Source organism: Heliangelus exortis, chromosome 2, assembly GCF_036169615.1.
Source record: "Heliangelus exortis chromosome 2, bHelExo1.hap1, whole genome shotgun sequence".
NCBI classification, from domain to species: domain Eukaryota; kingdom Metazoa; phylum Chordata; class Aves; order Apodiformes; family Trochilidae; genus Heliangelus; species Heliangelus exortis.
In genome coordinates, this window is record NC_092423.1 from 40,713,109 (window position 1) to 40,725,674 (window position 12,566).

Consider the following 12,566-nt stretch of genomic DNA (forward strand, 5'->3'; position numbering starts at 1 on the left):
CCCCTGCTTTGATCATCTTGGCAAAATATATGTGTGTATATATATATATATATATATATATACACACCTTGTTATATATACCTTATATATGATATGTACCTTAATATCATCAATTCAGAAAAATGTATATTGCTAATATATGTACTCATCATCAAGTTTTGAGAATTGGACAACAAAATTCTACCAGTTCACATAACTGTAGTAAGTAGTTTTGCAATTGCTGAAAAAAAATTTATCAAAGGTGTCCAAATAGGAAACCACAAGCTCCTTAGTCGTGCTGAGTGCTTTCAAGGCTGTTCTCCCCTGACCTGTGTTACATGAATGCACGTGTTATTAATTACCTCAAGCACAACAACTAACAGGAGCTGAACTGCATCAAGCTGGAGTGGTAACTGAGTCCCAGGCAACACGTAGCCAGGTACAGACCATGCAGGAGGCCTCTGCCTGCAACCACAGTTGCCAAAAGCTGCACGAAGCCTTTAAATAAGATGCAAAACTCAGCTAGCAGTGGTCTTGCACTGCATCCCTTTCTTTGCAGCCTTCTGTTCACAGCAGGCTATGAATATCTGTGGCAGGAGCACTCCTGTCTCCTCCCTGCAAGTCTAAGGGCACAGTGTCAGGGGCTGGGTGGGAAGCTCCTGTGCTGTCAGTTGTGTGTAGGCAGAGAATTCCCATCGCACCCCCCATACACCTGAGCCCAATAAGCCCACCTAGGAGACCCCACAACCAACAGATGAGCACAGTTCACATCCAACAAGGGTTATAAAATGGGGTCCCTACTGGAGCCTTTCACAGGAAAGGCTGCAATTATAAGATTTATAAAATCTTATAAAAATCTTATAAATCCCCACTTTGAGCCATTCTCCTTGAAGCAGCACAGCTGTCAGCAGAAGCCCTCCCTTTGGATTGGGATGCCATCTAAAGTACTTCCGGGGGATTGAGTGTCCTCACATCACAGGGGAGCATAACGTGCAGTTTTGAGTCATCATTCTAAACTCAGATTTAGTTACACACTATGTAGTATGAGCTCCCACCTGGCATCCTGAACCCATAAATAAGTTGTATCTGACAAAGTGTTTGAAATCTAAGACCTCTCGGTTTGAGTGTTCCATCTTTTTCCCAACACCATTAAACTAATTTTGAGGTATACATTTTGTTGGTCCTTACACTTCTACAACAATTCTTCACCAAAGCATTCTTACTTTTGACAAAGCTTTTCTAATATAATTTCACAGAACAGAATATAAAATGGAATTTTAAATTTTATTTTCATTAGTTCATTTCTTGGATTTAAAAGGGCCATTCCAAAATGGGAATGATAAAATATAGTGTTAAAATATTTACACCTGAAAGATTATTCTTGCAAAGGACTTAGAAATTAAATTAAAATTAACTTAAATGGAAACATTCTATTAATCAACCAGAGAAAAGACAAAGCCATTTTATTTCAGGAAGAATTAAAAGCCTAAAATGTTTAAAAGTTCTAATGGTGGTGGCTTAAGAGGAATCTTCCCCATCGTAAACTTTTTTCCTTCAAATTGTTTCAGCTCTTCAGCTGATAACTCACTCTTTGGTGTAAATAACTTTTCTGATATAGCAGTGTTTGTGGCTGCAGAAACTGTGGATGTGATGCTGTGTCCAAAGGCACTGGAAGTCTGTCCACTGCTTGGATGTGAGGGAGCAGCTGCTGCTGCTGCATTGAAACTTCCAAAGGCTGGAACTGAAGCGGTGCTTGAGGAGTTCCCAGAAGAAGAACTGCCAAACCCTGGAAACCCAGAAGCTCCAAAACCACTGCTTGTTTCAGAAGTTTTAAATGAGAAGGAGGCTGCAGATGGAGTTGCTGAGCTGCCAAACCCAACAGCATGGGATGCACTAGGAGAGGGTGTGACACCAAATGCAGGAAGACTGTAACCTCCAGAAGAGCTCCCAAAAGCAGAGGTGTTTCCAGATGATGCACTGACAAGACTGGAGCTTGTTTTAAAGGAGAAGTTGCTAGCACTGGTACTGCTGCTGTTCACAGGAAAGGCTGCAATTATAAGATTTATAAAAAATGTTACAATGTGCGCTGCCTGTGGTACTAAAACACTGCTGTATTTAAACAAAAAAGAAAAACTCAAGGAAATGTTTAACTGTTAGTTCTTAATGTAGGAACTTACTTGACATCCCAGTGCTTGATGTTTGCTGTCCTCCAAATCCAAAGGAAGGCAATGGTTGAGTGGCTGTGTTCTTTAGTTCAGATAGCTTAAAAAAATTCCAAACACATAACTGAAAACTGGATTCCAAAACAGGGAAAATGTCTTTCAATAAATACTTGAAGAAAAACAGAGCTGCACGGTCCAATTTAATAAAACTTAGATTTTAGACACTGCTTTTGTCACAACTGCATGCTCTTACACCTATGAACAAAATGCTTTAAGGCTGTACTCTGCAAAACCCCCCTGAAAAAATATATTAAAATCTACAAATTTTTGTCTGTCAATGACCTGAACATCTTATCATGCTCTCTCATCTCAGTTAGTGCTTTATGGTCCTACAGAATCATAGAATGTTTGGGCTGGAAGGGACTTCTGGGTCATCTGGTGCAACCCCCTGCAATAAGACTGGACACCTTCAACTAGGTCAGGTTGCTCTCTGTGTCACTGCTCTGATATCTGTTCTCTCACCTGGGCCCATCTTGTCTTCTGGGCTTATGCTCAAATCTCACCCTCAACATTAAACACAGAATCACTGAATGGTTTGGGTTGGAAGGGACCTTCAAGATCATTGAGTTCCAACCCTTTTGCATGGGCAGGGACACCTCCCACCAGACCAGGTTGCTGAAAGCCCCATCCAGCCTGGCCTTGAACACTTCAAGAGAGGGCAGCCACAACTGCCCTGGGCAACCTGTTCCAGTGTTTCATTATTCTCACAAGGAAGAATTTCTTCTTAATATCTCATCTAAATCTCCCAGTTTAAAGCCATTCCTCTTTGTCCTATCACTACATGCCCTTTTGAAAAGTCCCTCCCCAGCTTTCCTGTAGAACCTGTTTAAGTATTGAAAGGCTGCTATAAGGTCTTCCCAGAGCCTTCTCTTCTGCAGGCTGAACAACCCAAACTCTCTGTCTTCACAGGAGAGGTGCTCCAGACCTCTGATAATCTTCATGCATCTCCTCTGGACTTGCTCCAAGAGGTCCTTTTTATATCGGGGGGACCCTTAGAACATACCAAGGGGTATGATTGTATTACCAGAACTTCAGTGCACTTCATACAGACCCCACTTAATTAACTTACTGTCTCCCTGATTATTTAGTATTGGCTTTAAGCCAAGCCTTCTGACACATCTACATTCACACATGTTTGTTACTTTCCCAGGAACAACCAGGAACAACAATCTTCAAATTTTACTCAAATAGTTCCCATCAACTTCTCATTCTGGTAGTACCAAAATGTTCTATTTATCCTAAGATGGCTGAAGAACAATTCTGGTCTCATCTCCTGATTAATTATACCTCGGAAGAATCAACATGAGCACAAGTAAAAAAATGGTGGGGTGGATATTCTCCTCTTCCTGTATACATACACTGAACTGGATCCCAACCTTAAGCCATAGTTACTTTCATGTGGCTTGCAATGATGGCATTCCAAACAACCTGGGATGCCTTACTAACATGGAACCATCTCAATTCACTGCTTTCCTTAGTTAGCTAAAGGGTTTTACAACACCTGGCTGCAATTCCCTGATTTAATGATTCCAGAGAAAAGTGGATATAAGACCCAAAACTGTGTTCACAGGCTTTCACATTCATCTGACTCAGGCAGTGCTAAGAATATTCAGTCACACTTCTATTGCCTGTAACAACAACAACAACAAAACCCCAACAAAATAAAAACAGATGGAGTGATGGGGTGGTTTTCAAACAGCAAACATTATTCTCTCATGTAAGTTCCTCCTTTCACCCTTTCCACTTTCTCTTAATGTTCTTTGGAGCATTCTAAGATTACTCTCAAAGTTTTTGTGCTGCCAGTCAGCCAAACACTTTCATGCCAGGTGTTTTTCAAGGCTGCAGTGCCAAAATACAACACATCTGAGATTTTAGCTGAGCTTTTCTGTGAAGTTCATAGATCTACCATAAAATTACCAATGAATCTAGAAACCAAGCATTGTCATGTCTCAGCTATTTAGGTGCAAACAAGGATGCCCTAAAAGAATCATGTATGTTTGCTTGTGAAACATAGTATCCTGTGATCTTCAAAGCAACACCTATCACCTAGTTAGAAGTGTAGTTAAATGCTTTGGTAACAGCTGAAGTTTCTGGGGAACATTTGCAAGATTTCCCTGTTAGAAGCAAGGTGGCATATTACAACTGTCATGTCTTAGAAGTCTCTGTAGCAGAAATGAACACTGGCTTTTTCAGGACAGTTTGGTGGAATGTGTCTAAAATAATGTGACAATTCTGTGTGAATCTAAGAAAAGCATTTTCCCAAGATTAATAAAACAAATGACATCAGGAACAGAAATGCTTTACCTTTTATTAGCACTTACCAAAGCTGCTTTTGTTGATGCATTTAAAGTTTTCAACTGAAGCAGCTGACTTTTCCATTGTTTCGCTAACTGTTGGACAGAATTTATCTGAAAAAGGGGAAAATAAAAATCACATTTTTATTACTGGTGAAGACTTTAAAAAACTGAGTGATCTGACAACTAAACAAAAATATTTCTAGAATTAGAAAAGAAACTTCCTTATGCTTTCCTGAGACTTCAAGGTGCAAAGCTGAAAATTTTCATTATTAACACAGAATGCCTTTCAAGTCTTTTACTGTTGCTCTTGAACCAACTATTTCACTTCATGTAACAATTACATTTTAAAAAAAAATGTCCTAATGCTTTCTATTTGAATTAGGTGCTTGGCAAAAAAAACCCAAACAAACAAAACACAACAAAACAAACAAAATATGTCAGTTTTAGGTATAGGTGAACAAACCCTTCAATCCCTGTTTTGTTTCTGGCTTGTCTACTTATATGCTCACTCATTGGGCTAAGTCCTTAGCTTCTTCAACACATTCAGAAAAGAGAAAAGCCCATTTTCACAACATAATTCAAAACACTTTAATAGTATCATCCTATCATCCTGAAATATTTGCCTTTGCAGAAATTAACTTCCTTAATTTAAATCATCCCCTTAAATGTGATCCAATAGGTTAATGCACAGAACATATGGCAATAAGTAGTACCTGTGTCTGTCTGATAACTATGATTAAGGTATTAAACAAGAAATTATAAAGTCATTAGATAGCTCCTTTTTCAGGAATCTCAAACCTGCATTTCCTATGTGGAAGTTTATCAACATATCTTATTTGAAGCTTGGCCCAATTTTTCCTTAAAAACTAAGCAAACCACATAATATCCCAAATGCCTGCAAGAGTGGAATAAATAATCTTTTTGTAAATGAATTCCTTAAAGTTTTAAAAGGGTTTTCAATCACAAACATCAATAATTCTTTTGTGTCTAGTCACATGCTGAAAGGTCATGTTGCTTGGTATCAGCTCTCATACAAGACCAGCAAATTCAGAATTTGACCCATTTTAAGGACAGAAACACATGCTTTAACCATGCTATCAACTGTAGGCTGAGACTTTTAAGAACTTCAATGTGCCACTGAGATGACAAACATTTTGTTTCTCAATAGCCAGGACGAATGTATTTAATCATTTCAGTGCATCTTTTTGAAGAGGTTTTTTGCTTTTAGTTTTGTTTTTTTAAATGATCTCTCTGCTGTCTCTGAAAATGCCATTATGGTAATTCTAAATGCATGAAGCAAGAGTGATGACAACAGTCATTCCTTCTGTATAATTCAGAACCAATGGGAAGAGGAAAGAAAGCAACACAGCTTGATTTAGTAACTGGTGTCCATCCAGTAGCCTGAGTCCTTTTCTAGCACATCAAACTGCACTATCTCCCTTGATATTGACAGGACTATGAGGGAGGAACAAGACATCTAAATATAGATATATTTACATAAAAACATTCATATTACTTCCTTTCTAGAAATGTCTATACTCCTTTAAATGTAACTATTATTTTCAGCATGAATTCCCTGCAATAAAAAATATGTAAAAGAGTAAGGTGCAATAAACTTTCCCATTGTTTGGCCTAAATCACCAAATATCTAGCTGTAACAATCAGCCTGATAGCACAGAGAACATTAAACTTTTGAGACAGGACTCAACCAGCTTCTACAGATTACACACAAGAACAGGGACAAGACAAAGAGTGTCCAGACTGAGAAAAGACTGTATGTTTAACTGAGATCAGCTAAAAGTATTTCCACCACTTTCTGGAGGAGCTGATGGGTCGATGTGTTCAAGCCACCAGTTTTAGAAGCCCAGATCTGATAGTTTAGAAGCCCAGATCTGTGATCTGAGGCAGAAATAGGAAGCTACAGACCAGCACCTCCATTCTGTTGGGAGCAGAGTACTTTAAAAGTATGTTGGCATTCCAATAGCCTCCTAAAGTTCAGTAATTAAATGGATCAAGAGTTGTCACCTGAAGAACAGTAACAAGTCCTATCCCAAAATGTGTCCATGTAATTGTAAGTGTTTGTGAAATACTCACATAGGTCTGAATGTTGTTGTTTGCTCTGCAGTTGTAATACTCCAAACGCAGCTCTTCTGGTGAGAAATCTGAAAAGCCTAAAAGGAGAGAAAGAATCAAAAACCTGCAAGAAAATATGTAAATACTTCTGGGTGCCCTCAGTAGTTATGAAGTTAATGTCCCAATGGGTTAGGGTTAGGGTCATTAACCCTCGGGACATTATCTATAATGATAGTAAGTCAGTAACAGTTGGAGACACGAAAAAGGATTCATTACAGAACTTCAAAGATTTGTTCAATATGACTTTGCCATAGCACCATATTCCTTTCTCTTGCATCATGAGGCAAACATCACCTTGCAAATAGCTCCACAGAGGCACAACAATGTGTAAAAAACACCCTAAATAGCAGCAATGCAGAGCAACACTAAAAACATGTCCTACCTGAGACATTCGGCTTTTCTTTCATTGGTGAATAAGATGAAAGTGCCCATTGTCCTGAAGATTCCCAAATTTCCATGTCTTTCACTACACATTCACTAGAAAACAAAACAAAGTAAGACCACACAGGGAGATGAGATGATGTGGTCAGAAGAAAGCCACCAGAAGCAATTGCTTAGTTTGAATTCAAATTCAAATACTTGCCACCATGAAAACTGATTAAGTGTGGCACTAGTCAGAATGAACAAGAGAAATATTCTCTGTGGATAAAAGGCCCTTATTCAGCAAGATACAGAAACCTCCCTTCAAAGCATGTCTTCATCCTCTAACTGCAAGCAAATCAAACCAGATCTTAAAAAATAAATAAATCCCAATATATGCAAAGTATTTTCTAATCTTTGTATCGCATATGTTCTAATGGGAATTTACATTTTTTATTTACTAATGGGAATTTAAAGCCTTCTCCATAGTAGATTATTCCATGATATTATAATAATAACAAAAATACACAGTATTAAATAGCAAAATTCAGGAAACAAAAAAAGGAGATATATGTTACACATAAGGTTTTGGACAACAATCAAAAGCATAAAAACCCTGACATCACAAAAGCAGAGAAATAGAAGCGACATCAACAAAAATAAATCCAAATGTAAATAAATAAAGAGTGAAAGGGTGAAAAACAAAAGTAGAAAAGCAGAACAACCAAAGATTCTAAGTATTTAAGATGTTTGTAACCCAATATACATTCACATTTGAGAAGCTGCATCAATAACATGTTATGCTTTTTCATAATGTAACCTTAATAGAATAATGGAAAGCAGTTCCAAAACTTTGCTTCTTCAGGAAATCACCCTGCCTCTTGCTTTTTGTCACCCACACTGCCACTGCCTTGACCTTGCTGGTCACTCTCAGTTGTCTCCAAGGCACATGTGCATAGGAAAACAAGCTGCAATCGTTTTGCTATTGGCAGAACAATTTGTTGTCTTAAGAGTCAGGAAAACAAGTCAACTTGCTCAGAGAGGTTTGGGGTTTTTTTTTTTTAAATGGTTGAAATGCTGTCCAAGGGGCTCTGATCCCTTATTTTCAAGTACTGAAATCTTTGTTTCCTTCCTTATCCTGCTGCCCACAACTCAAATACCACACCATTACTGGTACCACAGTACCCTAGCTGCCCAACCCAGGTTCAAAACAAGGATTGCTTTCTTCCCATGCCCACACAACTCAAGAGAACCAACTCAAGTTGGGTTTTCTATGGTTCTTCTACTGTCCCAGCTTTGCCCTCAGGATCACACCCTCTGCATGAGTCTCTCTCATAAGACAATAAGCTTTTAAACAGCTACCTCTAAGCACTTCCAGAGAGAAAGGATTATAACTTACAGAAGTCTCTCCTCTTCATCTCTGTAGCCATCAGCAATATTTTGACTGTTCATTAATGGAGAGAATCTGTTCTGTGAAAAGTCTGCATTTCTGCTGCTGCTGCCACCCGATGATCCAAAATCAGAGGACCCAAAAAATCCTCTTCCCTGATCTCTGCTGCCACCCCATGTGTTAGACTTAAAGGTAGAGGGCTGGATAATATTAGAGTATCTCTGGCTGGTGGTCTGGTTGGTCCATCCTCCTCCTCCTCCTCTGCTAGTACCTCCAATAAAAAAAAACAAAAGCAAACAACAGAAGTTTTAAATCATAAAGATATTAAACAATATGGTTATGATATTAAACAATGTTGTATTAAACAATACAACAGCAACAGAAACTCTAAGTATTCTTATGCTAGCAATCAAAAGTTTGAAAATTTAGGTTTTTCCTAAAGAGTTAACCTGATCATGTAGCAAGCCCAACCTCCGGAGGTACCCTGGGTAGTTGTGTAAGCAGATGTAAATTTTAACTCCATGTGACACCAATCCATGTGACTCCTTGGCACGGCACAAAAGAGGCTGGTTTAGTTTTGCTTACATTGTTTCATGAAGTAACTACCCCAGCAGAAAAAAAGAGAAATTAACTGACATTATACTGACAATACAGCTTATAGCAGTGGCTCTGTTGCACAGTACAGACTTCCCATGCTTAATTTTAAGACCATGAACACATCTGAGTCTGCTACAGGCTGAACTCTCTCCTTCAGCAGGTGTAAAGACAAGGAATTGCAGGTGTGTTACTGCCTCTCCATAAATCTCTGTTCTATGGCATTCCCCATCATGTCTCTTGCAAACAAAAAGCTTCCCAAGAGTATATCTGAATACAATGAAAAAACAACCTGTAAATAGTTCAACTGCTCTTATAAGCAAAGTTTCTGGAGTCATGTTCATCTTTCCTTGGTTCCTGTGGCAACCTTCCCCACAGAGCCCAGTCACAGAATCACAGAATGTTCAGGTTGGAAGAGACCTCCAAGATCATCCAGTCCAACCTTTGACTAACACTGCAGTTGTCTACTAAAACGTGTCCCTAAGGACAGGTCCAAACGCCTTTTAAATGCCTCCAGGGATGGTGACTCCACCTCTGTCCTGGGCAGACCATTCCAATGCCTGACAACCCTCTCAGTGAAAAAACATTTCCTAACATCCAGCCTAAACCTCCCCTGGCAGAGCTTCCACCCATTCCCTCTGCTCTTTTCACAGTTTACTAAGGAGCAGAGGCTGTTTCCCTCCTCGCTCCAACCTCCCTTGAGGCAGCTGAAGAGAGCTATAAAGGTCTCCTCTCAGCCTCCTCCTCTCCTCACTAAACAACCCCAGCTCCCTCACCCGCTCCTCACAGGCCTTGTGCGCCGGGCCCTTCATGAGCCTACAAGTTCTACAAGTAATTCTACAGCTGCCCAAGCAGATTCTCCCGCCTACAGCCCGACGCCAACAACACGGGGCACGGGGGTTCCCCCAAAGGCTGGAGGCCTCAGAGGCGGCCGCGCGGCCCTGAGCTACACACACACACACACACACACACACACACACACATACACACACGGCCGCATCGCCGCCGCGCTCGGTGGTACCGTGGTGCTGGTGGGACGCAGAGGACCCATATCGTCCGCCGCCGCGGGGGTGCTCGTTCCAGCACCTCTCTCCGAAGCGGCACCGGCCCTGAAGGAAGAACTGACAGATCGCCATGGCGCCCGCTGCCCGCCACACCGCGCCCACTGACGTCATAGGCGGGCGCCGCCGGACGGGGCGGAGCGGGGCATGGCGGAGCCGCTCTACCCCCGCGGTAGCTATGGCGACAGCCACCGAGTGCCCGGCGGCCGCCGCGCCAGGAATCCTAGGACTATGGAATGGTTCGGGTTGGAAGGGGACCTAAAAGGTCACCTAGTGCGACCACCTGCAGTGAGCAGGGTCATGCTCTGCTCGAGCAGGGCGCTCAGAGCCCCTTCCAGCCTCTCCGGAATGTCTCCAGGGATGAGGCATCGAGCAGCAGCTCCGGTGTTTCACCACCATCATCGCGAAAAGAAAGAAAAATTTTATCTAGTCTAAAACTTTCCTCTTTTATCTGAAAAGCATTACCCCTTGTCACAAAACCACAGAATGTTTTAGGTTGGAAGAAATCTCGCAGGATCATTCAGTCCAACCTTGGACCAACACCATAAGCTTCCTACTTAACCATATCCTTAAGGGTCAGGTGCAAAAGTCCTTTAAATACCTCCAGAGATGGTAACTCCACCACTGCCCTGGGCAGAACATCCCAAAGCCCAACTAAAGATGTTTGAAAAGATGTTTGTTGTCCTATTGCAAGAGGTCCTGCTAAAGGGTCTGTCCCCACATTTCTTATGGGCCCCCTGTGTTGATAGGCCATAAAAATGTCTCCCTTGAGCCTTCTCCAGGCTGTCCAACCCCAACAACTACAACTCTCAGACCTTCCTGATAGGAGAAATGCTCCAACCCTGGGATCACTTATGGTGGCCCTCCTCTGGACTCTGTCCCACAGCTCTATGTGTTTTCCCAGCTGAGGACTCCGGAGCTTGAGGCCGTATTCCAAGCAGGGTCTCACCATGGGAGGAAAGGGGCAGAATCACCTCCCTGGACCTCCTGGCCACGCCTTTTGTGCAGCCCTGGGTACAGCTGACTTTCCAAGCTACGAATGCACACTGCTGGCTCATGCCCAGTTTTTCATCCACCAGCACCTCCAACTCCTTCTCTGCAGGGCTGATAACAATACCTTCATCCAAGAGCTTGTATTGATACTGAGGCTTTTTTCCCTGACCCAGGACCTCATCACATTCACTGTCCCACTTCCTAAGCTTGTCCAGGTCCCTTTGAATGGCATCCCATGCCTCAGGTGTGTCATTTGCAAACTTGCTGAGGGTACACTCCATCCACTACGTCACTGACAAAGAAACTAAACAGTACTCATCCCAATACAGATCCCTGAGGGACACCAATGATCAGTTATCTCCATCTGGAGATGAAGCCCACTGATCACTTCCCTCTGGAAGTGACCATCCAACCAATTCCTCACCCACTAAGCAGTCCACCCATCAAATTCACCTCTCCAATTTAGAGAGAAGGATGTTGTGGGGGACCATGTCAAAGGCCTTACAGAAATCCAGATAAATGTCATCTGTAGCTTCTATCCCTTGTCCACCGATGGCAGCCATTCCACCACACAAGGCCATGAGGTTAGTTAGGCAGGACTTGCCCTTGGGAAAGCCTTGCTGCCTGTCTCAAATCACCTTCCTGTCCTCCATGTGCCTCAGCATAACTTCTAGGATAAGGTTTCATGATCTTCCCTTGCACAGAGGTGAGGCTGACAGGTCAATAGTTGCCAGCATCCACCTTCCTACCGTTTTTAAAGAGGGGTACAATGTTTCTCTTTTTTCCAGTCACCAGGGACTTCACCTCACTGCCATGATTTTTCAAATATAACAGAGAATGGCTTGGCAACTACATCAGCCAATTCCCTCAGGACTCTGGGATGCATCCTGTCAGGACCCATAGACTCACCTATATTCAGGTTCCTCAGGTGGTCACAAACCTGACCATCTTTACAGTGGGAGGTACGTTTCACCCTCAGCCCCTGCCTTGCAGGCCATTCACCTGAGAGGTGTAGGAAGAGAGTTTGCTAGTGAAGACTGAAGCAAAAAAAGTACTTCAGACTTCTTCATTGTTACCAGTTGGCCAGCTTTGCCCATCAGTAGGAGTTACAACTTCTTTGACCTTCCTTTTCTGGATGACATACCCATAGAAGCTCTTTGCCCCCCTTGCTAAGTTCAGCTCCAGACATACCTTGGCTTTCCTGACCCCATCCCTACACAATGGGATAGTGTCCTTACACTCTTCCCAGGATACCTGTCCCTGCTACCACTGCCTGTGCATTTCCTTCTTGTCCTTGGGTTTTACCAGCAGGCCTTGACTCGGTCATGCAGCTCTCCTGCCTTCCTTGCCACAGAGCCGTGCATTAATCAGCTGGATGTGTCTGTTTCTTCTCACACTGCTGCCTGCAACTGGGAGAGGAAAAAATCACCTCCAGATTCTCTCACCAACTATCCCAAGGCCTTAAAGTCACTTTTGATAGCCCTTGGACTGTGCATTGTGGCGTCACCACCCACATGGAAGCTCAGGAAAGGGTAAT

At 42.2% G+C, this 12,566-nt stretch overlaps 1 protein-coding gene across 2 annotated transcripts; it reads right to left on the reverse strand.

Annotated features, from left to right (window-relative positions):
* Nucleotides 1-1,244: 1,244 nt before the first annotated feature.
* NUP42 (nucleoporin 42) lies at nt 1,245-12,491 on the reverse strand. Of its 2 annotated transcripts, none has more exons than XM_071735711.1 (7): nt 12,335-12,491; nt 8,391-8,652; nt 7,014-7,108; nt 6,593-6,669; nt 4,523-4,609; nt 2,157-2,241; nt 1,245-2,026 (listed from the first exon to the last, which is right to left on the reverse strand). In XM_071735711.1, exons 1-7 carry the CDS (start codon nt 12,354-12,356, stop codon nt 1,458-1,460), a joined length of 1,197 nt encoding a protein of 398 aa, XP_071591812.1. In that variant the 5' UTR covers nt 12,357-12,491; the 3' UTR covers nt 1,245-1,457. The 2 variants fall into 2 exon arrangements, with proteins under 2 accessions (XP_071591812.1, XP_071591811.1); XM_071735710.1 differs by lacking the exon at nt 12,335-12,491 and adding an exon at nt 9,997-10,148.
* Between the last annotated feature and the right edge of the window lie 75 nt (nt 12,492-12,566).

Coding starts and splice junctions, on each gene's coding strand:
- NUP42 (XM_071735710.1), bottom strand. CDS start 10,111: ATGGCGATCTGTCAGTTCTTCCTTCAGGGCCGGTGCCGCTTCGGAGAG. Junction 7,109..8,390: donor GATGAAGAGGAGAGACTTCT/GTAAGTTATAAT, acceptor TTTGTTTTCTAG/TGAATGTGTAGTGAAAGACA. Junction 2,242..4,522: donor CATCAACAAAAGCAGCTTTG/GTAAGTGCTAAT, acceptor AATTTTTTTAAG/CTATCTGAACTAAAGAACAC.